Raw genomic sequence first — 27,745 nt, 5'->3', positions numbered from 1 at the left:
GTGATGCAAATTTCTGCCTACTCTACCATTGAGTATACATGTTCGTTGCTAAGCAGCATATTTCTTTGTTTCAGCATGATATTTTGGTCTTTTCTGAAACATTTTTTTCCATTATTATATAAATCAAGGCGATATTAAATCCAGCATTATTTCAAACTATTTCAAATTATTTCATTATTTCAAAAAGGATGGCAAACATTCGCTGTCAACTCATGGCCCTAAATCTTAACACTCGTATTATATCTGTAATGATGTGAGTTTTGAGATCAAATTGCTTGGGATGCAGGAATAAATCCCAACTTTCTTGGAGGAAAAGACATGCATGCCCATTTCAGATACATAACTAGGGAACCGATCGAAGAAACGCTTTGGAAACGTTCCTCTATTCGTTGGCTGGAATTGACTTAGAATAACCTCTCTTAAGGCCATGCTATCTCCGTATGAGATCGGCTAACTCACCTTCGGTTGAAATTGTCCAGATAAAGATTCCTCCCGTCGCGACGAAAATCGAACTTAGGCCTATTCCAATCGAAGGGCGCAATGTACCGTCGTTCTTCCAATTGCTCTACGGAGGCACTCATTACTTAAAGTATTACTTAAAGTCTGATGATGCTTAAAGAACCATAGAATCTACATGCTTGCAATGACCACTCTTTTAATCGTTCACCAGATGATATTCAATACCATGTTTATCAGTCTACCTCAGTCGGGAGATAATGCAAACGGAGGATCCGAACAGCAGCTTCTCTTTCAAAAATGCCAACTAGTGCAGCAATGTTTATTCCACGTTCGGTTCTAAAGCCATACTCAGATCCAGTCGGTTTAAATAGTCAATCCAAATTCATCTGAAGTGATGACCATCAGTAGGGTGTAATAGCATTAACAACTCATATTAAGTTAAATGGGTTGGGGAAGTTTACTAAAGTAACATATTGTTACTCATATTAATTATTTATCCCGGGTTGTCGAATATATCATAATGCATCCACTGTTAAAATACCCACAAAACGGATTGGTTAATTTAGTATTATGGATGTACTAGGGTGATGCAAAAAAACATTATTGTCATCAAATTTCTGATATGTACATCATCAAAAATTTTCTAATGAATGTAACAGATGCTGGAACAGTACCAGATAAAAAGATGACATCACTAATAGCTCTTAACGAAAATTTTCTCCAAATTAGTCTGGTAACTGTCAGGACTCCAATATTATTAGAGCCTATATTTCTGTCTTCTAAGTCGCTTCTAAATGTATGAATCATCTGGATCTTGAACATATGCCAAGCGCTATTATTAGCTTTACACTTTTTTTCCCCAAAATTTCCCTTAAATTTTTATGTCCGATATTCATTTCTAGCTCAGCTGTTTAAATCTGCAATTAGGATCAAATTTTTAATTTTTCTTTATATCAGCTGCAATGATGTCAAAAATTCTCCACTTTTCCATTTTGTCTCGTTATCGAATTACACTGTTTGACCTTCACAACATAATCGATCTCCAGCAATGGTCAGTAGGTTTTTCCCTGAAACCCGGAGTTTAATCAAGCATCTCAAAAATCGACCGTACTACTTATATTATTACAGATTATAATACAAATCAGAATTTAAAACCATGTGTTGGCAACAGTTATCTGTCGCTTCCCTTCTAAAAATTCTTTATTTATTGAACATGGTCACTATCAGCGAAGGTTTAAAAGATGGGGACTGACTGCTCAAAAAGTGAGAGCTAGATCTCGCCTTATCCTTTTTGGGAATCAAAAGCCCCTTAAAAGGTTGATTTTATTTATTGATACTATCCTCGATATTACCTGCAATTGAAGAATATTATTCTTGTGTTTATTTTTGAATGCTATGGCCATTCCTTCCATTCTCTGTTCATTACTCCCTGAATATATCATCTTGTATTTGTTATTTAGACGAATCTCACCCGTGTTTGATTCTTTTCTTTGAATACCAATTACGTCAACATCGCGCGCTTTAATTATTCTGCCAGTTTCACATATTTTCCGTTATTTCCTTCTTATACTGATAATATCTATTTTGACTTCTGTTGATGTTCTGTTGAAGTTTTTTTTCAGTAACTCACTTCTTCTTCAAAGCGGACGTTCGTAGCAATTTGGATCAATGTTGTCATTTTCGTTATATCTTCCGAAAGTGAGTTCATACATAAAAGAGAATTCTTGTATTTTCAGGCAGATCGGTATTAGAGCTACAATAATGCAAGCTCTCTCGAAAGATAATGTCCTGTATCCTTTAGTTACGTGAGGCTATAAGGAGTTGAACTCTGTTTAGCTTTTGTCGGTTTTTCTTTGATTTTAATGAATGTTTCCAGGCAGGTGTAACATAAGATATTAATGGCATAGATCCGGTATGTATTGTTTTCAGCGCTCGTTGGCCTAATCCCCCACTTAATCCTTGCCTAGTTTGCTAGAAGGGTTACCATTTGTAAGCTATTTTTGGCAACATATGAGATGTGCTTGTTAAAGGTAAAATTTTCATCTATTGTTACTCCTAGCTATTTCAAATCACTGACTACCTCGAGAACTTTTCCGTTCAGGAAGACCGTTACAGGTTGTTTTGATTTTTTACATGAGATGTGGAGCACTTTAGACTCTGTGCTATTGAAGGTAACTTTCTGCTTGCGTGCCCACTCTGCAACAATTTTAAAGTTCTTCATTGGCTGTTACTACTAACTGTAAGCTGTCGCGTCCCCGAATCATTATCATCGCATCATCCGCGAAAGCTATGAGTTTTTTTTTTCAGTAATGAAAGGAAGTATTAATAACGAGTCGTACTGGATGTTCCAGAAGTCGAAAAAAAAAAAAAAGAGTAAAACCGCAAATTTCAGAAAAAAGTGGGCAGTGAGAGTGTGAGGAGTGATTGGATTATTATGGTCGTGCTCGGTAGATTTTTCGAGTCGGAGTGTTTTGATTGATAGTGATCTGAAAGAACACAGCGTTCTTTCAGTTACATTTTCTTCAAGGTAAGATTTTATCTCACTAAAATTTTCTCAGGTCCTCTCCTGTTCCCTGCCCAGTGCCCGCAGTTGTCTTGCACCTTCAAAAAGCAGATTTCCACTGTCGGTCTACACTCGGTGGTAGGAAGGGACAAGGCAGGTCCTGTTCCACGCGAAATTCCCTTCAAACTACAGATCAGGCTTAATCATGAATACCCAATATGATGACCTAAACGTTAAAGAACTCCTTGCAGTTTTCAAACATGTTGGATACCTCCTTAACTCCTAATGGCCCAGTAGGGTAGAGATACACCAGATTACTGAAGTCGAATCATAGGACTACCAACTCCCTGATCCACTCTCCAGCACTTCTCAAGATAACACCAGGGAGAATATGTTGCCAGCTATCGGACAGCCCTAATGGACTCAGATGACTCTACAGACTATCGGGTGGTCAGTATTAAAAAGAGTAAGGAGTCTCCAGCTACAGAACCTGAAACAACAGTGGAAGCAGAGTCTCAGCCCAAAGATAGGATAGCACAGATGGACAAATCGGTACAGCCCATTGAAAGAGCAGCTTCAGGGAACACAGCGGCTCAGCCCAAAGAAAGAATTCCACCAGTGATTCTAAGATCTAAAGGCAAATGGTCGACTGTAGTGGAGGTGATGAAGAACACTGAAATCAAGTTCACCTCTGCTAAAAATTCAGATGAAGGTGTCCGCATTCAACCAGAAGGATCATCGGACTACCGTCGACTTACTAAATTTATGGATGAGCTGAAAATTCCATATCACACATTCCAGCTAAAGAGCGAGAAAAACTTAAAGGTAGTAATCAGAGGTCTAGTGGAAACAATACCGTCAGAGGAGATAGCCGCTGACCTCAAGTCACAAAGATTAGAACCTATAAAAGTCTCGCACATGTAACGTGCAGACAAACGACCCATGCCTCTGGTTTTAGTAGAAATTAGTAAAGACAGAGAGAAATATATGACCAAAATTGCTTGCAACCTAGTAACTAAGACAGAACCTCTCAGAAGGAAAACATCTGCAGGTCAATGCCATCGCTGCCAGAAATATGGGCATGCGCAGAAGCTCTGTAGGGCAGAGTACAAGTGCGTTAAATGTGGAGGCAATCATCACTACTCCCGCTAAATGCGTAAATTGTGGTGGGCCGTACCCGGCGAACTACAAAGGTCATCCCATCCATCTAATATGTCTAAAGCTAGAGAAACAGGAGTCCCATCAACTCAGAAGCATTCTACACCTCCTACACCAGAAAACTCTTTGCGAACTTCTACAAGTAACAGATCGTATGCTTCATGGTTTCCTCACACACCAAATCGGCAGAAACTATACCAAGCAGTCAAAAATCTGCCGCGATGCTTGCCGCCATTTTAGGAGAAATGCTTACAGATTTTAGCAAATCAAACCCAAACCAGGCTGATACAGACAAATTTCTCAAAAATACCCAAGTTATATTCTCAATCATTAATGGATAATCCGGCGATCACAATAAATTCCATACAGTTCGCTTTCTGGAATGCTAATGGGCTCAGTAACAACATTATAGAACTTCAAGAATTTGCTGATTACTTCAAAATTGATATCCTATTAATCAATAAGCGTAAGTTATAAGTTCCAAAAGTTATAAGTTCCAGAAGTCTGGTCCACAGCAGAAGCCTTGCGGGCAGCCTCGTTTGACTGCTTTCTTTACGGCTGTGGTTTTTAATGTCATGGTTGCTCTTCTGTCTGTAAAATATTTTTTTTTTGTAAAACAGAGTAAGTTTTTTGGACATTTTAAATCTCTTAATTGATTGATTATGGCTGGCCACCATGCAGCATCGAAGTCTCCTTATTACATCGTGAGATCAGTAGTACGTCTTTTTTTTTTTTTTTGCTGTAGACTGTCTTCTGTGAATTCCTTAACCTCCATAATTGCGTCTACTGTGCTTGACTGAGGTCTAAATGCATATTGATTGCTGCTTAATAGGTCTCTTTGAGTAGATATAGTGCATTATTCGTTGTCAGAAGTTTTTCTAGCACCTTTCCAGCAACATTTCCAGCAACCAACTGGAAACCGGATGTTTCTTTTGCTGGTTTGATTACAGGTATAATTTTAGAGCGTTTCCATACTAAAGGAAATCTCCCTCTCTTTAGGCATTTGTTGTAAACTATTGTTCTGAATTCGGGGAATTCGACAAATGCTCTTAGGAGTATGTCTCAGGTTATTCCATCCGATTTTTATTTTTCTTGGGTCTATTTTTTCTATTATGAAATAAAAATAGGAATCATAAAAATGAAAAGTATTAATAACGGAGGAGTCTTAATTGAATCCAAAGAAAAAATTATATAGGATATTTTCAGTGTGATAAACAACGCAACTGACTCAATTCGCATGCAGTACGAACACTTCAGTGGCGATACAAAGATGACACATAAATTCATCATGACAAATAAAAAAAACGAACAAGAGAAACTTGATTATAGAAATCGATCCAACGGCGAGGACCAACTTGCTGTAAAATGCTGTGGAGAATTTACCATTGCGCAGACTACGTAAGCGTTCTGAGGTGCTTTAAATTGCAATAAATTCCACCATCATACACGAGACTGCAGGGGAAAAACCACCTGCCCTAAAGAACATAAGTTCAGCGAGTGTCCAAGAAATAAGTCCGAGATGAACTGCATAAATTGCCAAAATCACAACAAGCATGCCGAAACCAGAAATGACTGCAAACACATGGCACTAAGCAAAGACTGCCCCATTAGACCTATCAAACATCAGCCTATTCCAACACAGCAATCACACAATAAACAATAACTAACCGGTGTCAGCTTAGATAAGTTTACTAAAAAGCTTTGAGAATATAAGCCTGAGACATTACATCTCAACAAGATCAACACAAAGAAGAAGAAAAAATCCACTTATAACATTTAAGTGCTGTAATCACAGCACTTAAATGTAATAATTTATTGTCATTGTATAAATACTGTAAAAATGCAATTTTATTCAACCGCAACTATAAATTGCCAACTACAGTAAACTATCATTAATATATTATATAAAAAAAGGAAATTTGTATGAATTTGATTGTTAAAAAACCCAGAACAACATGTTTTGTAAACGCATAATATATAATCATAATTTTAATAATAAAAATTATTCAATTTTTTTTCATAGAAATCTAATGTGTAAAATGAACATAATCTGCAGCACTTAGTTGCTGTAATTTTTAAAATAACGTGTTGGAATGTCACTTAAGACAATTGTTATTGTGCATATGTAAATATTTGAGATCAGTAAAAAATATATATATCACATGGAGCGATCTCAAATTTAATTTGATTTTTTATTTTTTTCCCCACTTTATGTAATAATTTTACAATGAAATATACTTAAGAAACTCTCTTTATATAAATAGAGAAATTGCCGATAATCGCTATATAAAAGATTGCGGTATTTAAAAAATAAATAAATAATAATAATAATTGGCATTCGGGGAAGAAAGTACGATAGCCAATTACAACGATTTCATGATCTCTAACGGTATGTATTAATTGTGCGAGTGTGCTATGCATTTTCCTATTTCAACTTTAAAAAAAAAAAAGAGAGAAACTTCTGCACAGTATGTTTAACGAACATCAGTATTTGAGCAAGGGATTCAAATCTGCAGCCTTTGCAGTGAACAGCTGAGTTTTGGAAGCCGGCATATTTTATAAAGTAATATCAAAATTAAGAATGAAAGTTAATAATTCTGTTCACTGAGCGTCGTTTTTGCCGAAATGTGATTTTTGTTTTTCTTAACGTTTTTAGATTTACAAAAGTAGTTTTAAGTTTACACCTTATAAATACTTGGTCAGCGGCTAAAATAGTTGAAAAAATTTTGTAAGAAAATTGTAACAGAGAAAAATGGACTGTGGTCAACAGTTTTTCATTTTGAATAGATAGACATGTCACTTCTAGTGAATGTTGATTCAGCTGTCAGCAGAACCGAATCACGCAATGATGAGTTAGAGTGATGACCTCCTTAATCCGGAGACTGCACATATTCTAAATGAATATGAATGAATGATGCTAACTTTTGTTCATGGGGGAAAACTGGGATATCCAGCAAAGGTTGGTCGATGCTGTTAGCACACTCTCCCTCGATGAGTCTTTGGACTCCCTAGAGGTGTCACGTAATAATAATAATAGTATGTCACTATCCTTACATCTCAACAAAGTAGATAAAAATAAACAAATATTAATGCATGGGTAATGTAAAATTTCTAAACACTCCAATAAGAAAGAGTTAAAAGAATTTGTAGGACTTATATTTAGTAAGGCATTTCTAGAGTGCATACGAAGTCTGGCGGACTTATATTGGAATATTTGCATAGGCAGAGTTTTCCCACTGAGGATAAACTTAAGTATCCTGCCCACTTTTCTCATAATTGAGGAAAAAAGTGGACTTCAAGAAGCACTATACTTGCAGCAGCATCTGAAATTTTGATAAGTTTCTTTTGGTCTATAGTCTATTGAAATATTTCTATTTGGTGAAATATCAGCAGAATTTAGAGTAATGTATCCAATCAAAATATATATGCTGATGAAGCCAGGTATTTATTAGGTTGAAATTATATCAGTTGATTTTTAACATCAACAGATATATTTTTTTATATTTTGTATTACTATATGGTGAATTCTCATATCTGCTGTAGCAGAGAATAGTAGATTTGTGAAATTTAAATTTCTGGCCTTAGTGAATAGGGAAGATTTTTAAATTGGTGAGAGGATTTTTACATGCTGATAATGGTTTCTTGTATCCCTGGAAGTTATATAATTTGTGGTAAGAGGAGGAGGAGAACATATGGAAATAATGGTGGGCAAGCAAGAATGCATTGCCAAAGGTTGTTTTGAGTCTGATTGAGTTGAAGATGCGACTACTGTGGATCTTTGTCATGAATGGAGGTTAGTTAATAAAGACATCCTGAACCATGGAAAATCTCCAAGACTGATGATAATATATCCCCACTATTCACATATTTTAGCTTTATCTGATGATGAAGAGGAAAAGAGAAAGGGAGTAATTTTCATCAAGATATCCTTATCTCCCACTCTTTCTGAATTATTATTATAATACAGGCATTTCCACAGAGTGTGAATACTAATTTCAGAAGGTCGACATCAATTGTTCTTTGTATGGTGCTACCATACCTTACTTTTTAAACCTTGTTCAGTTGGCAGTTTGTTCCACTCATTTACTGCCTTGCCAAGCAAAAAGTCTGCTCATCACATCCACACAGCTGTCTGGTGCAACCACAGCTGTGTCTGGCAACCAAGAGATAGTTGCAATTACTTTGTCTGTTAATGGGTTCAAAGGTATGGTAGATATAGTTTGGGTCTATCATGATGAGTCTTCAGAATCGATTGAGGTGTTTGTACAATAATCCTTGTTAACTACACTACTACTACATTACATCCGACAGTGATCCCATGTTCTTTTCCCTTTTGTCATGTATTGAAAAATTTTCCTTTTCATCTATCACATTCCCCTTTAGTAACTTAAGTTGTTACTATATCCGCTCTTCTGCCAGTTAACCATTGCATGAGAGATGGTCATGAGGTATTAACAATATCAGAATGTAACCACCAAACATTAAGTTTGACCCCATAGATTGCATTCTCCAGACTAGTTAATATCTTAGCCACTCTTCTCTGTTTCTTCTCTGCTGTTTCCTCATTCTTACTAAAAAGAACATGCAACCAAATCTTTGCGATAGTCCAAACTTGGTTGTGTCAAGCCTTATAAAGAGGGATAATAACTTTTTTATCTCTATTGTTAGTTTATTTTTCAACTTTCAAGTGGTCCATTGTATTATTTGTCCCACTTTTACAATGTCCTCAGAAACATTGACTACCTGTTCACAATATACCTACAAATTGTTATCCTCATTAATAAATTAGTCAGTTTCCATTGATGTAATACAATTTGTAATATTTTCACTCAAACTGCAAAACCTTACACATTTGTCTGGCAGCTGTTAGCCTTTGTTCGTACTGTCAGTGTTTAAATCCACAAAATTTTGTGGATTTAAACACAAAATGTAAGCAAAATTTTGTGGATTTAAGATAAATCCACAAAATCTTGTGGATTTAGCTCTTGTCTATTTCAATTTTTGCATCATTAGAAAACAGCTAGATATTTTCCTTCAAATCATTCATTGCCATTATTATTGCTTTATATTTTAAACAGCAGTGGCCCAAATATTATTATTACTATTACGGGCAACTCCAAGGGGTCCTTAGACTCATTGAGGGAGGCCCTAAACATCATGTCAAGAACAACAATTCAACATCCACACAGTATCTATCATACTTTGCCTTGAACTCATTCACAGTCATGGCACCAACAACAGACTCTGGCAACTTATTCCACTCATTCACCACTCTCCAAGTAAAAAACCTAGTTCTAACACCCTTGTTAACCACACTCTTGCCCAGTTTCCATGGATGGCCCCTAGTCCTCCCACCACCAGTCCTGTTCTGAAAAATATCCTCTGAATTAATCTTACAGAAACCCTCAGTAATTTGAATGTCTCAATCATATCACCCCTTTTCCGCCTATCAACCAATTTCTGCAACCCACAAATCTTCAACCTATTCTCATAAGGTTCATTCCATAGACCTGCTATCATCTTGGTCACTTGTCTCTGGATTCTCTCCACCTCCTCTCCATTGAGAAGAAACCCTGGCACCCATATCTGGGCACAAGAGTCTAGATGGGGTCTTATCAAGGCTCGATACAGAGGAACAAACTCTTGCTTGTCTGCTCGTCAAAGTATTCTTCAGTAACCAAGTGATTTGATGGGCTGATTTAGCCACTTTTGCAATGTGCCCCCCTAAACTTCAACTCCCTATCCACCAACATTCCCAAATCCCTGGCCTCGTCAATCTCCTGGAGTACAAATCCACCACTGTGGCATACTACTGCTAATCTTTTCACCCCAAAATGCATAACCTTACACTTTGTCACATTAAATTGACATCCATTCTCTTTAGCCTAGTCCTCCAATCTATCCAAATCATCCTGCAAAATTTTGAGATCATGTGCATTTACTATTGCTCTACCCAACTTTGCATCATCAGTAAACAAATGAACAGTTCTTCTCAGATCCTTTCCTATGTCGTTAACGAACAAATTAAATAGTAGTGGTCCAAGAACAGAACCCTGTGGCACACCACTAGTCACAGGTCATCTTTTGGACTCTACCCCCGAATAAACTACTCATCTTTCCATCAACCACCCTCCTATCTATTTTACCAACCCTATATCTATCCCCATATGCTGCAGTTTATTGTGATTAAATTATGATTAGAATTCCATGTGGTATCCTGTCAAAGGCCTTAGCAAGGTCCAGCAGTATCACTGTATACCCATTACCCAGTTCAGCCATCACTGTGTTATAAAACGTAAGCAAGTTAGTGAGGCATGATCTGCTCTTCACAAAACCATTCTGTCCCCCATACAGTATCCCATTTTCATCTATCCATTCCTGTATTTTCTCTTCACTACTTTCTCCAAAACCTTGACAACGACTCCTGATATGCTGATCGGTCGGTAATTTGCAACAGCAGTCGTGGAACCTCCTTTATGCAGTGGAACTATTTTCCACTCTTTCCACCCCCCTCAGGACTAACCCAGACCCCAAGACTCAAATTAAACAAAAAATGTCAAGGGCACTGACGATTTTTTAGCCACTTCACGTAAGACCTGAGCTGGTATACCATCCAATTCCACAGATGTATTCACATTAAGGTTTTGTAATATACTATTCACCTCCATTTCATTCATCTCAATTCCCATATAAGCTATTGGTTCCTTCTTTCCTGCAATATCATCACCTGGATGATATACTCTTGCAAAGTGCTCGCTCAGTAATTCCACTATATCAACTGATTCAGTTACCTCCCTACCATCGGCATTCCTTAAAATCATTCTACTGTATACATTTTTTCTTTTATTTGCAGCATATCAAAAAAACTGTTTGGGATTCTCTTTAGCTTGCATGGCTAATTTCCTTTCATAATCCGCCTTTGCTTTTCTTACCATACCGTTACCCTTCTGGCCTGTGCTTTATACTGTTCATGGGCCTGCAGGTCACCTTTCTCCTTAAATTCTCTCCACAGTTGTTTCTTTTTTTTTTTTTTTTTTTTTTGCAGCTCAAGCTTAATGGTGTTATTCATCCATTTAACCCCTACTTCATTTACTATCCGGATTCTAGGTAGTATACAATCAGCCATTACCTCCTTCAAACGTTCCTTTACTGCTTCCCATGCACTATCAACCTCCAGCCCTTTCAGTTTTACATGCCATGGCACTGAACCAAGCAATCTCCTAAACTTGTCATACTTGCCAGCCTGGTAATTCCACATGTACCCTTTCTTAATTGAAAATTCCACACATTTAGCCACCTCCCAGGTCAAGACCTTATGATCACTCTCACCAATTAGTGGCAACGTGGTCATATTCATTACAGTCAAATTCTCAGATGCAAGCACTCTCGAACCCCTAGTATATTCCATTACATGCTGTCTCAGGTAGTTATCCCTTAATAACTGCATAAAATCCAATTCCCTCCTCCCATGTGTCCTCTCCTCCTTCCAGTCAATGTTACCATAGTTGAAATCCCCCATAATAATTACCCTCCTTCCACTCATTGCATCTGTTTGCTTATGCATACTATCTCCACCATCTATTCCATCACCTGGTCTATAGCAGCACCCAACTGTATATTTTGTTCCACTAGTCTCAATCTCACACCAAATAGCCTCAAATGTGCTCTCTTCACTATCCTGCAGTTCAACTTCAATTCTCCTTGGTTGCAGTTTATCAGCTATCATCAATTACAGTTCTCTCTCCCCCCCCATTCTTTTCTCTCTGTCCCTCCTAAACAGACTATACCCTTCACATTTTATCCCACTAGTTATATCATCTTCTGTCAGCCATGTCTCACTAATGCCAATAACCTGTGGCCAGGAAGAGCCAACCAAGGCCAAAAATTCTTCCTTCTTGTTCCTAATACTGGCATTAGTATACATGAAATGCAGAAGCCTGTTAGTCCCACCCCTGTCTTGATGCCTTATACTAACTATCCCATTCTGATTTGTTGTCCTTTGTACTAGCTCAGGAATATTATACACATTCTTACACTCAGCTGCCTCCCTGATGTCTGCATATCCACTTCCTCCCTCCCTAATAGCTCTAGTTTCCCTATATCATAAAATTATTATGAAAATACAAAAACTAAAACTGTGCTTTACACTTATCACTTTTTATAGGATAGACGATGCCGTAATAAGACCACTTAGTATCTAAGCATAGCAAGGGATGGATAGAGAAAAAGTGAGTAAAGGAAAGGAGATATAGGAAAATCTGGAAGAATGAATGGGGGGAGGGGAGAAAATATTACTTTTCTATTTTTCTCCTTCGATGTGATATTTTTAATATAACCCTCTCATGCACATGTCCACTGTGGTGGATGGCTACTATTGGTTTACTTCACAGCTCTATGAGACATGTTTTTTAACCTCTGATGCATGCAGTGCACTCCTAAATGCATGTAGTCCACTACAGTGGACAGGATTGAAAATTGGATTGAATGTATGAAAAAAATTGAAATGAAATTTACAGTGTTTTCTTACATCCTAAAAATACTTAAATTATTTTTTTAATCACCATTTCAGAAATTCATGCATGAGAGGGATAAAGTTAGATGTACCATTTGGATAATAACTATTTCTATCACAATGAAAATAATTTCAGATTCATTTCCTTTTGCAGTTACACAGAGTTATACTGCCAAAGGAAACCTGAAACTTTTCATTGTGGTAGCAGTAGCCTGAAAAGTCTGTTTCTTACCTTAATTATTATTAGCAGTTGCATTTCACAAAATGCATGGTGCATATTAATTGTTTTTTTGCTTACTCATATGGCTCCCGGCATGTTATGTTATATCAAAATTCATTTAGTTTCATTGCTTTTTCCTCCTTGTTTTCCTTTTCCTAGTGCTTCTCATATTTTATTTATTTATCTATTATCTCTTACCAGTGCATGAGAGATGGTAATGGGGTATTTAAAGAGATCAGTATCAGAATTTATACCCAGAGTCAGGAGGAAAAATGAGGTGGGAGTTAGATAGATGAATTTCATCAATAAACAGGGGTTGCAGAAAAAGAAAAAATTGTGGAGGGAATATAGATAAAAGGTAATCAGGAAGCCCATGAGGATTACAGGGTATATTATGTACAGCTCATGGACTTGAAGCATGACTTGTATGATAAGGAGGCTAAAGATAATTATGATAGAAAGCTAACTGACGGGGCCAGAAGAAATCCAAAAGAGATATATGATGAGTAAAAAGAATAATGATTATGAAAAGATGACATTAATGAGTGCTGATGTAAATGAAATAGTTGAGTTACTGAGTGATCATTTTACAAAGGTGCATCCAGGTGGAGATATTGCAGTGCCAGGTGTGTCATTGACTGAATAGATGTAAAGGTAGATTGAATTTTTAGTACTTATGATGTTTCAGAACTTTAATGCAAACACTGCCATGGGATTAGATGGCATATCAGCTTGTATACTGCAAAAATGTGCAAGGAACTTGTCACCTCTGAGCAGGCTGTTTAATTTAAGCTGCAGTTCTGGGAAGATGGCGGGTGAGTGGAAAGAGGATAAAATAGTTGAATTGCATACATGAGAAGGACAAGACAGAAGTAACAATTTATGAGCTGATCAGTATTTCAGGAGTGTTGGTTAAAGTATTGGAAAAGTTGGTAAATAGAAGACAGAATTCAAGACTGGGTAGATAGGAATATGATACTTTATAGGGCCAACATGCTTTTGTGAAGGGTAAGTCTTGCCTTAGTAATTTCCTTTTTTATAATAAAGCAGTTTAATTGGATAAAGGAAATGGTCACTCAGTGACACTGCTGGACTTTGCAAAAGCAATTAACAGGACTCCACATGAAATGCTGCATAAATTGGAGCAAATTAGGTTGGGGTGGGTGAGAAATGGATAAACTGCAAAGGACTAATTTATAGCTGAAACCTGCAGTACACCAAGTCACCTGTCTTCTCCTGACTCAACTCTCCCATACACCATACTTTGATATCTGTCCATCAGCCACTCATTTATCTACACATACCGGCCATTGAATTAGAAAGTTTTATTTAATATCATGTTGGACCATCTTTAGCCTGAATTACAGCATGTGCAGTTTGGCATAGATTCCACAAGGTATTGGATTGTGTCTACAACATATCAGGATTTACCAGACAGCAAAAAACTTGTCACTCATATTTGATAGAAGAGGCCTTTGCTCCCAGGTCTGTTTTTCTAACATGTCCCATGCATTCTCCAGATCCGAGTATTGTGGTGATCAAGGAGGATGGTGGAAGTCGCTGTCATGCTCACTGAACCACTGCTGAACAATTCTTGAGCGATGGACATTAGCATTGTTGTCCATGAAACCACCATCACCTGCTGAATGAAAAGTTAACATTCATCATCATCGTAACACTAATTATGGGTATAAACCATATTGGTCTGTTCCGGTCTCATTATCCATCCAATATCCAAGTTAACATTGTAGGATGGAATTGATCAGCAACAATGTTCAGATATTTCTTGGAAGACACCTTACCATCCAGTAATATCAGAGGACCCATTCTGTACCAACAGAACATGCCCCACACCACCTGCAGAACCTTGAGTTATGTGTATATAAGGCAGGTTGGGTTCATTACTTCATTGGGCTCCTGCCAAACTCTGCCTATCATTGGGCATTGATAGGAATATGCACACATCTGTATCTACATATTACTAAACAAAGCAGAAGAAAATTAAGTGCGAGTTTTAATGGTAGACCACAGTAATCTGAACATAAAACAGCTTTACAACAGATATTTATTAAAGTGGTTTCAGAAAGTAACAGAATTAATTACGAAGTAACAGCGTAAATAGAGTAGATATTATATAATATTTTTTTTGCAGATTATGACTTTTAAAAAGTTATATTAATGAAAATTACATTAATTAAGCCTTTTTTTCCTTCTGTGTTACAGAACAAGGTGTACCATGACTTATCAGACCACATGACTTTTTTCCTGTGTCCAGTCGTGGTGTTCCTGACTCCGTTGTAGACAAGCTGTCTGGCTTTTTGCAGAAATCAGTGGTTTCTGTATAGGCTGCCAATACCAATCCTCTTCAATTCCCTATGCATAGTTTGGTGAGAAATGGGTTGGGAACAGCCTTCATTAAATGCTTCAGTCAATTGCTGCACACATGAAGTTTTGTTTGTCTGTACATACCCTCTCAGATGATGTTTTTTCTCCTGATTAACACCTGAGATATCTTACCTTTTTGAGAAACCAGTCAGCTCTGCTGTTTTCGAACTCCACCCAGATGGGCACCCACAATAAGCCCTTTATCACACTCCAAAAGATCCTTTGTTTTTCTCATGATTGGTGTGGTTAAATGTCAAATTCAGACTGCATTTATGGACAGCAAATTAAGTAAGGCCTGCTTTTTATGAAAATTCGAATTTTCAAACTACCTTGGAAATTAATTGTTGAACAAACGATTAGTTATTTCCTGTAGTTGTTCACCATTTTTCTTATTGAATAATCACATTTGTTTAGTTAATATAAACTTTACTTCATTAAACGACTGATAGTTTTAACCAGCAGTAGTAGATAATTATTTACTGTTAATTAATCTTCTGTTAGCTTAAGTAAGCCAAGCAGAAGCATTTTCAGGAGGGACCTTTCGTAAATAAATAGGCAGAATAAGTGGAATGCAGCACGTGAATCTTGAAGTGATATTGAATATAATACCCAAAGCAGTAAAAGAGGTTTGAATTAGAATTGGCAATTTCCATTATTTCACAGAAATTACCCTTTATCTATGATCAGTCATGACTCCTTGGAGGTCCGGAATAATAATTATAAACAAAGCAGAAGAAAATGAAGTAGTAGTTTAGCGGTAGACCATAGTAATCTAGAAATAAAACAACTTTACAACAGATATTTATTCAAGTGGTTTCAGAAGTAACAGAATTAATTATGAAGTAATAATGTAAACAGAGTAGATATTATGATATTTTTTTGCAGATTATGACTTAAAAAAGTTATGTTAATAAAAATTACTCAAATTAAACATTTTTTTCACTTCTGTTATTAACTTTTATATTACAGTTTTCAACTGCATAGAGAAGTTCGTTTGGCTTACCAGCGATGCAAAATCAGCCAGATATTATTGCTTATGAACATTTTTTGAATAATGTTCTTCGTGCAGACTTAAAGTAAGCAAATATAATATTTTCTTTATAAATATGATTATTAGTCTTTCATCATTTTTTTCCCTCTTGTCATATGTGAAGTCTTTCATCATTTTTTTCCCTCTTGTCATATGTGAACAAACGCTCCACTCATTCACTCAGCATTGAATGTTCTGAATTATGGAAAATTATTTAAGCATATTTTAAAGTACACCCTCTGTCCAAAAAGAAACCCAACTTTTCGAAAATAGAAGAAACTAGTGGCGCCACCTGTTGTATTTTTTTGTTGTCGAAAGTGGTAACATTCATTAATGTTGTGTCAACTGTTTATGACATTTGTTTCATTAGAAGCTGAGTTATAGTGCCAAGAGTGACAGTGTGTTTTGATGAATGTCGGAAAATGAGTTTCAAACAGAGAGCTACGATTGACTTTTGTGTTAAACTTGGTAAAAGTTTTACCGAAACACATCAAATGCTTCAAAAAGCATACAGTGATGAATTCTTATCCCATACTCAAGTTTACGAGTGGTTTAAGTGATTTCAAAGTTGTTGTGAGATGCTTGAGGACGACAAAAAGCCGGGCCGTCCAAAAACTGGACTGAGCAAAGTTAACATCCAAAAATGCATGATTGTCCATGACCTGAAATTGGCCGTGAGATTGATTGAAGATGAATTGGGGATTCCAAAATCAACTGTGCACCACAAGTTGATCGACGATCAAAAAATGTATTGAATTGAACAATTGAACCTGCAAGGGTTCATTATTCATTAAAATCACCAAACGGTCAATGGCGAGTTTTATCTCGAAGTTTTGAAGTGATTGATAGTGGGAATTCGTCTCATACAGCATGAATATTGTGATGCACACAGCTGGTCACTTTTGCATGATAATGCACCATCTCATCGTTCGAACATTGTGAGATGGTTTTTGAGCAAAAACCAAGTTTGCGTGTTGGATCACTCGCCGTATTCACCTGATTTAGCACCCTGTGACTTCTTTCTCTTCCCCTGACTTCATTTGCTAATGAAAGGAAAGCGATACAACACCATTGAAAAACGTTGAAACGGCAGTAACCATGACCCTAAACAGTATCCCAAAAACCGATATAAAAAAAAATCATATAACGAATTAATTGAACGTGCCAAACACTATATCGAAGAGTGAGGGAGAGTATATTGATTGAAATAAATGATCTGAATAATTATAATTGGCCTGTGTTTTAATTTCTAGCAAAAGTTCAGTTTCTTTTTGGACAGAGGATGTATGTTATTTTTGTATTATTTAAATGAATTCACTTTTTTTCTGCACAGAATGGAATAAGACACTTATTCCAAAATATCAGTTACTCTTATAATTTTTATCAAGCTGAGCATTTTATTTCTTTCTTTATGTTGCCAATAGTACAAAAAATGATTGCAGACTAATGACTATGTTTGGTAGAAGTGGGGGCCAAGTGACCAATGCATTGGACTTGTTAAATGATTACTTTATTGGATATTTCATGCTAGAAAAGCATATTTTATTCCTAGAGAGATGGATTGAAGGTTTAGAAGTGCATGAGGAGAATGTATCAATCACTGTTTATTTGCACAACAATCTTTCTTCACTCTTATTATTATTTTCAAATTATGCCCATCATGAATATGACCCTGCATATTTAGATATTATAAGATGACATATTATTTGTTCTGCCTTGCAGCAACTTATTGTATACCCATGTAATATCACAAATGTAAATTATTGGTAATTCATTTGTCTAATGCGTGCATTTCAGTACTTGACTATTTTTTCCCTCCATAAATGTGATAGTCATTCACACATGGTTTGTATTTTATTAATATAGGTTTACATAATTATTTACGCCATTTAATAATATAAATATACCAATGAAATGTAGATTTTCCCTTAATTATTGTTTTCTGATACATCCTGAAACATATTCATCCTAAAGTAAGAATTTGTTGAGACATTTCCTTAACATGTTTGCAATGGACAGGAATAGGCTAACCCTATCCATTGCAAACATATTAAGGAGAGGTCTTGCTTGCGTAACCTAGTTACATGTTATAATAAAATGACAATATTAGATAGAGGAGATTGCTTATACAAATTTCAGGAAAATGGGGATGGCAGTCAGTAGCCTACTTACTAGGGTACCTTAGCTGATAAAAGCTGATGAGTTGTATACTTGGGTGTGATGTCTCCAGATGACAGGACGTGTATACTACAGGATCCTGTTCTGTGATTACCATTGTTTAATTTATATATCTGGTATAGTTCAAGGTTTGAGTAGAGATATTCAGTTGTTTGCTGATAATGCTAAATTGGGGTTAGTAATGGCAGAGAGCTGTTATTATTTACAACAATTATTTCACTAGGCTTGTGATTTGGGTAGATGAATGGGAATATCAGTTCTATGTTGTCAAATGTAAATTTGTGCACTTTGGTCAGAGAAAGTGGAACTTTCCTTCTCCAAGAGGTGGCATAAAGGAATCTGGTGGGATAATAGAGTTAAAGTACAGCGAAATACATTGCAAACTGTGAAAGTTATCCAGAAAATTGCTGCCAAATGAGAAAGACAGTGAATAAGGAGGTGATTGTGATACTGTGTACATGCTGATCAAGCCAGAGATTTCTATGCAGCAGGTCTGGTCACATGGATATTTGGGTGATAATGAAACATTAAGAGAGAAATGATTGAGAATGTGTCAGGACTTTAGGATCTTGAATGTGAGGACAGATTAAGGAATGTGCTCTACAGAGATTGGCAGATGCAGGAGAAAAGGTGATGTGATTGAGTATTATAAATTGGAAGGACACTTCTCAGATATTTATAGGAGAATTATTGCATAGGATAATAAGTAGTGGGAGAACAAGAGGTCATCTGTGGACACTAAGGGTCATGTCCTTAAAGTGATAAAATGGGACTTTGTTAGGATCATGTAATCAGCTTGTTTAATAATTGTCATGACATTTGATTATATTGTATCATTCATATGCTCTGTATGTTAATTATTTTTATGTTAATACATAAAAATAATTTGGCTAACATGGTCCAAATTTACTAGCCTGTGGGGTGCACAATAGGATAAGGATTGGACATTAGATCAGAAGCCTAGGTCAGTTCTACATTTCTTGCAGGCTATGTGGAGTTACTCTTTCTGCTATTTAGTTTTTATCCTTAAGTGACCTCATAATTGATTATATAGTTTAGTTATATTGTAGTTTACCATAACATCATTATGGTGGAGTTCTGTATTGTTGTGTTAAATAAGTCACTTTTGTCTCCTGTGTGTGAGTGTGTGTGTGTGTCCAGGTGATGATGTTGATGCAAAGATCAAAATGTTGATGTAGTAATGTTAATATTCATGCTATTTTTACTCAAAAGGTAATTAGTCTCATTTATATTAAAATGAATTTCTTTTGATTTTTAAATTTTTTTTCCATGTTTTATTATCCCCCCCTCCATAATTCAGTCATGCACACAATCCAGTATTATCAGGATAATACTATAATGATAATAATATGATTATATTATTCTGTTAACTAATAAATCATAAATTTTCATCATTAATTTAATCTATTTATGATGGCAGTGGCAGCAATTATTTTTATTTAATAAAATAACTCCTGGCATTATTTTTTAGTCAAAACTTTAATATCAAATTAATGTAGCACTCTATAATATTAGACTGAATGAAATCAAGAAGAGGGCTTTCTGAATTTATGTTCCTCTTTAACTTAAGAGTATTCATGTCTTTTAGAAGTGATGGATAATAAAATATACTTATGAACTTAGATTTATGATTTTCTTTTTTTAATATTTTATCAGAAAAGTTCTAGATGAACAAGACAAAATTTGTACAAAGTTAGCTGAATATCTACAGTTGAGAACTGTAATTGAAAGGATTCAGGTCAGTAATATTACTTAAAATGTATTTAAAATGGTGATTTTTTTTAATGTAAATTAAAAATGCCAAGAAATTATATTCTCGTTTAATCCTTTATCCAAGTTTGCATGTGAAGTATTTTTATGTGAATGTCATCCATGGAAGGTTATAAACCTGATGTGCATTTAATACCATAGGCTGGCTAAGGATTAGTTAATCTTTAAACCCTGCTCCAGAGATCAGATTTATTTCGGTCTGACAATAAACATGAATCAATTTCACATCAAGCAATGAAACTTATCTTCCAAAGAAAATCCATGCCACTGTTAGACTGTACCCCATCATTCATTAGTTCATCATCAATCATCAAATTCCTGACATGTACACTCAAGAAGTGCAGGATATGATAGTACCACATGAAAAATTTGCATCATTACTAACTTCCTATCTACAAGTTTCCTCCAAATCAGTCTGTTACTTGTCAAGACTCCAACATTATCAGATCTTATATTTCTATTGTCTAAGGCACTTTGTACCATAGAATCTACCTATATCTTGGTCTTCCTCTGGATCGTTTGACCGCCAACTGGGCAGAGAACACTTGTTTTGCTAATCTTTCCTTGCCCATTCTGTTTGTGACCATACCACCTGAGATTAGCTCTGCTAACGCATTCCTGGATGCTGATAATGTCAAGTTCTTCCCTAATATCCTCGTTTTTAATATGATATTGCCATTGATGCCATTTGTTCATGCCTCTAATCTTTCTCAGGGTTCTCATATCTGCGGTCTCTAGTCTTTGGTCAATGTTTTACTTCTGACCCAGCTCTCAGATCCATAAGTGAAAACTGGTTTGAACACTGTCTTGTATACAGCTAATTTAGTGTTCCAACTAATTTCTCTCTTATTCCATATGAATTTCATATGGAATAAGATACCATACCATACCAGCTTTGTTGATTCTGTTGTCTATTTCCATATTTAATTTACCATCTTCATTAAAAATCGTGCTGCCTAAGTAGCTGAAATGCTGAATTGTTGACATTTTCAACAATTCTACCTATTTTCATTGTCTTTGTCTTTCTAATGCTGACCTTCATACCATATCTATTACAACAGTTATTCAATTTAGTCAGGGAATCTTGCAAACTTGTACCAGATATATTTAGAAGTATAACATCGTCCGCATAAAGCAAAGAGCTGACATTAACATCTCCAATTCTGATATCATGCTTAATACCACTTCATAATGTGATCCATAAATATAATGAATAACAGAGAGGATAATGTATATCTTTGTCTCACACCAGATTTAACATTAAACCATCTTCCTGTACTTCCTTCAATTCTAACTGCTAACTTACAACTCAAATAAAGACTAAGTATTGCTTGATATAATGCCCTATTGACACCATATAATGTAGCGTATTGAATAGCTTCTCTCTTGGCACCTTGTCATATGCCTTTTCCAAATCGACAAAACTTAAATAGAGATCTTTGTTATATCCCCATGATTTCTCCATTATTTGTCGTAAAGTGAAGATCTGATCCTGACAGCCTCTATTTGGCCTGAATCCAGCTCATTCTTCACCAAGCTTTTCTTCCACAATTCTTCTCAACCGTTTCTCAAGTATACTTGCATAGCTCATGCCAGGAACACTTAGTAGATAAAAACCTCTGTAATTCTCACATTCAGTTTTATTTCCCTTTTTATATATGGGTACTATGAGAGCTCTGCTCCAATCATTGGGAATTCGTCCCTCTGTCCAGGCTTTCTGAACTATGCAGTGCAGCCACTGTAAGACTCTTATACCTCCATACTTCAGCATTCCTGGTTGTATAACATCTACTCCTGCTGCCTTTCCACATTTCAAGCCTTTGATGGCTTTTTCTACTTCAAGTATGGATATGTATTCCTGACTGTATGCCTGTTGAGTGTTTTTTTACCATTGTGCTATCACTGCTTGTTTCATTTAGCAATTTTTCGAAGTAATTACTCCATACTTCAAGGATATCTTTTTCTTCTGTTTTCATGTCACCTTTATCATCTCTAACTCGTCTTACAGCAATCTTTCCTCCATTCCTAAACTTCTTCAACAACCTCCAGAATATTTTGCCACCTTCTTGATATTTATTTTCTATATACTTGCCAAAGTCCTCCCATGACTTTTGTTTAGCTAGTTTTACACAGTGTTTCGCTTTCTTACATTTGTCTTTGTATTCTCTAAGAGCAAAAGCTGACTTATTTGCCAGGAACTTTTGATATGCTTTCTTCTTTTTCTTCACTGCCTCTTTAACTTTCTGTGTCCACCATGGAGTTCTGATTTTTCTATCCTTGCAGACAACCTCACCACATGCCTCTCTGGCTGAATCAGTAAGGGTTTTCTGCAAGGCTTGCCACTGAATCTCCAAGGTTTGGTTCCTATTCTGAAACTCTTTCATTTTTTCTTCAATAATTTTTGTGTATTTTAGTCCACAATTCACACCTGAGAGCTGCTCAACTTTTATTCGCTTTAAAACTTTCTTACATGTTATTCTTTTCAATATGAAATTCAATTTTGTCCTGCTCAAGACTAAATAGTGATCACTTCCAATTTCTAATCCTCTATGCACTCTAGTGTCCTGCACCAGGGAGAAAACATCACTAACAACAATAACATTGTCAATGAAACTTTTCTTATTCCTTGCCTCTTCTCTCCATGTGAATTTGTGCACATTTTTATGTTGGAACATGGTGTTAGTAATAACCAGTCCACGTCCTGAGCAGAAATCCAACAGGTATTTGCCATTATTATTAGCTTTGCTCTTTTCTCCAAATTTTCCCAAAATATTTTTGTATGTCTGACAATCATTTCCTACTCTGCTATTTAGATCACCAACAAGGACCAACTTTTCCTTTTTCATTGTGTCAGTTGCTTTTTCTAAAGCCTCAAAAAATTCCTCCACTTCTACCTTAGTAGAACCTTCTGTGGGAGCATAGGCACAAATAAGTCTCATTGTCCAATTCCCCATTCTGATATTTGCCCACATCGCTCTACTTGAGACTGCCTGCCATTCAAGAAGATTAGCCTCATATTTTGTGTTGAATACTATGGCTACTCCTTCTTTTCCTTGATTGTCATTTCCTGAGTATAACATTTTATACTCAGGAAATTGTAAGATTTAATATCCCCTTAATTTAAATAATGTTTTACATCACCGAAATGAAGCCTATTGGCTCTTTACTTTAAATAATTTATGGGTGCACCTTTTTGACAACTCATATAGCAGAGTATATAAGTTCTTTTCGCTATACCCTTAGTATTATACTTTGGTCTAGCTACTCACTGATGAGATCTCAATAAAGATCAAAACCGGTCTGGGTAGTGACTTCCTATCATAATGTATAACATCATACATCTCCTAGAAGATGGGTTTTACATTATGGAAAATACTAAGAATAGCGATCAGAACTTTGTCCACCTTTGCAACGAGTTGCCCTAGTTTGTACTACGTACTTGAACTACGTGCTTTAGCTTATGCTAGTAGTTGCTGATACGTTTATAGTTACTATATTCGGCATGAAACTCTTTGATTCCGATCTTTGAGTTTCTTATTCGGTTTTAAAACAATGTGGGATTTAATATCCCCTTAATTTAATAATGTTTTACATCGCCGAAATGAAGCCTATTGGCTCTTTACTTTAAACAAATATTTAGTTTTTATTACAGTTTTAATCATAATTTTTATGTCATGCAAGCTTAAATTTATATAATGACACATATATATCCCCATGACTGAAGCAATCAAATTTCAGTACTTCAAATGTTTGCTTTCATTCTCTATTGATTTCCTAGCATATGTTTTGATATAACATATGCTAGGAAAACACCGAATTGCAATTACAGTTGGTATTAATGGGATTTCTGGTACCTCTTTTCTTTGCCACTGCTAGTCAAAATAATTTTGTTTATTAACTTTGTAATAGCTCCTTGATGTATATCCTTGTTCATTGCATAATTCTGTTGCAACTAGATTTTGTAATAGCATGATTGGAGACCAAATTTTAAAATAAGATTTTGAGAAAATTTTGCAGGGATTGAGAGTTTAAAATTTTGGTATATCTCATAGCTGTATTAAGATCTGCACTATTGTCAGTTGATTTGCAAGTCATTGGCTCTTCTGGCAACTCCTGTATTTTAAAATTTATTTCATTGATAAACACATTCTTCAGAGCAAGTCTTATGGCTTGCTTCCCTTGCTGCTCGTGGGCTTTGTAATGTTTAAGTACGTTTGCGATTAAGAACACTTGTGATATCAGTTCGTATATTGTACTCAGAAGATTTTAGAAATCATTTGGAAAAGTAACAGCAGCTGTTACTTTTCTAGATATTTTCTTCCTTTATATCAAGTAACTAGCCTACGAAGCAACCAGCATTACCATTATGTTATGTAAAATTTTCGAAAGAAAACTCTGGGCTATTTTTAGCAATGGAGCAGTTCCCTTTTTAACAACTAAGCTTAAAAGGTAAATTTAATGAGGCTTTAATTGAAGGATATTAATTTATATACATCATCATCATGCTTTTTAAGAATTTAGGCCTAGAGTGGCCTGTTCTGGCCTTAGGAGTCATTGTTGAATCTCTTTAGAGGATGTCCTGGTATTCTTTTTCCTAATGTTTGTAATGTAATACTTGTTTTGGTAATCTTTCTGTTTTCATTCTTACATGTTCCATCCATTTATGCTTTTATATATATATATTTTTTTTTCTATTACTGATTCCTGGTTTAATTCTTTCATAATTTCTTCATTTCTTTTGTAATCGAATAGAGTATACTCTGCAGTTTTTCTCACGAACTTCATTTCAGCTGTTATTAATTTTTGTTTGTCTTTTTGTTGTATTGTCCTGATTTCACTTCCAATTAATATATATATATATATATATACCTGCGTAAAATTTTTTGAAGGTTAAAATTAAAAACTTACCATAAGACTTGATCAGAGCTGAGATAGTATGCAGTTAAAAGTGGTGAGCATGAGATACTGACAACTGAGTGCAGAAAATGAATTCAGATAAATTACAAACATAACAACCAATGATGAAAAAGGTTAACACTGAAAAGATGAATTATGCATATTTTGGATTTGAAAGAGCTGAGAATAAAAATACTGATATTTAACTTATTATGAAAACATTTCCTATTTAAGTTATGAAAATTGTATTTCTTACAGAATTTTTACAAATGCTCATAAATATTTATATTTATAAATATTTATAACATGCAAAACAAGTTAAATATAAAACAATAAAACTTCAGCTGATACATGTGATGTTAGTGATAAAGAGTTTGATTCGAAATCTGATTAGTTTAGTAAGATATAGATGGATGTCTGTCTCTTCTCGTGGTAGCTTTGATGATGCTAAAAATTTAGCAGGATCAGCAGAAAAAAGACCATTATTTCTAAATATATGAAAAGCCAATTATGATTTTAGTAAAAAAAAACATTAGAAGAAATTTTCTGAACTACACTTTCTTTGAGCTTGTTCCTGAGTTAGTCAGTCTCTGCCAAAAGTAGGATTTATAATCATAAAATTTGCAGTATATCAAACATTAAATACCCAGTTAGTTGGGGAACTTGGTGCTAGTGATTTCTTCACATTGTCATCATTCTTTTGTCTGCAAAAGCTTCATTAGAATGAACAAAATTTATTTTTAATAGTTAGGTCTAAAGACCCCTTGAAGAATGAAAGGTAAGAAAAAGTGGTTAGTTGTCCCTATCCCCCATTTTAGAATTAGACCAAGAAAAGGTTGATTATACCTAGTCCAGCCAAAAATACTGTTACAAATTGAACAGCACATAAACCTTTAATCTATTAATAAATCATTGAGCTTTCAGCACATAAAAACCATGTGTAACATGCACATAGCAGCACTCACTGTTTCAAATATCCTTCCTTTTGCCTTCACACACACCTGAAGTCTGTGAGGCCACATATCAATATTGGCACACACAGCATCCAACGGACATGTTCTTACTACTTGTTCCAAATCCACCATCAGGCTGGCCATGCTGGGGTGTTGTTTCTTACAGGCTGCTCTCTTAAGCTTTGAGCACAATTTGAAGTACAGATTCAGATCTGGACTTCCAGACGGCCAATCAGATGGTAATATGTGATTGGGCACATTCACTTCCGACCACATATCACCATCCTTGCCTTCTGTGCAGGGGCTGAGTCCTGTTGGAAAGTCCATAGTCTACCGTGAAACAAGATGTTGTTCAGTATCTGTGCCACAGGTTCCAGCATCGAATCTTGATACACTTTGGCAGAGGTTTTGATCCCTTTCTTGCAGAAATGCATCTCGGACACCTCCTGATACATCCCCCCTTCCCCATCAAACCATCACTGATACAGGGTTATGACCTCTCTGAATCCTGCTGGATGCTATGGCACATGCCGTTTCAGTTATCTAGGGTAGCACTTCCCAAACTGTGGGCCGAAGCCCCCTTGGGGGGGGCCATAGGTTTTGTTGAGGGGAGCCGTGAAATAATGAAAACAAATTTTAAATGTTTTAAGACTAAGTAGTTTTTTTTTTATCTTAAAAGAAACGTATTTAATTTTTTATTATTTATTATTTCTATTTTGTTATTTTTTATATTTTAATGGGAAAAATCACACATTGGTTCACAAATTTTGCTTCCTGCGTATTTCGGCACTTCATGAATATTAGTAAATATATGTTTATTTATATAAGTTTCATTTCAAAGCAGAAATCTAAGAATTACAATTTAAAATATTTCACTGATATTGACTTTTTGTGTAGCAGTATTGAAACACATCCATCATATTAAATGGTTATTAAACTTCTTTTATGTTTTTAATTCTTTCTTTATTACTAATCATTTTACGTTTCATGTGCTTGTACTGCAAATGTACAATAACAATATATCTATCCATATAAAAATATGAGATAATGTGCCATGTCAAATGTGTATGTAAGATGCTAAAAAATATAATTATTGCATTTGATTTTTGCAGTATTTGCTGTGTATGTTTTGTATTGAATATAAATACAATAAATATTATAATAATAATGTCTATATTACGATTTTTTTCAAGGTGGGCCGTGAAATATTTTAATTTTTCCAAAGGGGGTCCCTGACATCCAGAAGTTTGGGAAGCACTGATCTAAGGTATATATTCGATTGTTTTGGCAGTTCAATGACTCTTCAGATCCTCATCTATGAAGAGGATGTGTCTGTTATTTGCATACTGCTGGAGAAATACCTTTCTCCAGCAGTAACATGCATTCGAGATGCATGTTACAAGAGACGTCTCTTGTAGACCTCTTACCATTTTTGGTTATTCAATTTCTGAATTCTCTCCCTTGCTACCTCATCCCATGAAATCCAGGTGATCTAATCTGAAGACTAGTAGTCTGTGGTCATATTGAAAGCATCATAAAGAGGGACATTAACTTCTTACTCTTATTTATCACTGTGCTTTTAAAAATGTAATCAATCATTTTTGCAGTTTCTGCCCAAGTTTTATTTATATCAACCGAACTTCAACTCCCTGTTCACCAT

General features: G+C 35.5%; 1 protein-coding gene across 5 annotated transcripts in view; it reads left to right on the top strand.

Annotated features, from left to right (window-relative positions):
- Window positions 1-6,417: 6,417 nt before the first annotated feature.
- Window positions 6,418-27,745, top strand: part of Uxt (Uxt prefoldin-like subunit) — a 68,895-nt gene continuing 47,567 nt past the window's right edge. Inside the window, exons 1-3 of one of the 5 annotated variants that reach the window (XM_090414589.1) lie at window positions 6,418-6,509; window positions 16,207-16,313; window positions 20,123-20,204. In XM_090414589.1, the coding sequence (XP_090270715.1) occupies window positions 16,246-16,313; window positions 20,123-20,204 (150 nt within the window). In that variant the 5' untranslated portion in view covers window positions 6,418-6,509; window positions 16,207-16,245. The other 4 variants (XM_090414588.1, XM_090414590.1, XM_090414591.1 and 1 more) reach the window with 4 other exon arrangements.

This window comes from Typopeltis vanoorti, chromosome 25 (genome assembly GCF_054136105.1).
Source record: "Typopeltis vanoorti isolate ZY-2024b chromosome 25, IOZ_Tvanoo_1.0, whole genome shotgun sequence".
NCBI lineage: Eukaryota > Metazoa > Arthropoda > Arachnida > Uropygi > Thelyphonidae > Typopeltis > Typopeltis vanoorti.
Note: the sequence above shows the minus strand (reverse complement) of the source record. Positions and strands in the feature narration are given on the sequence as shown.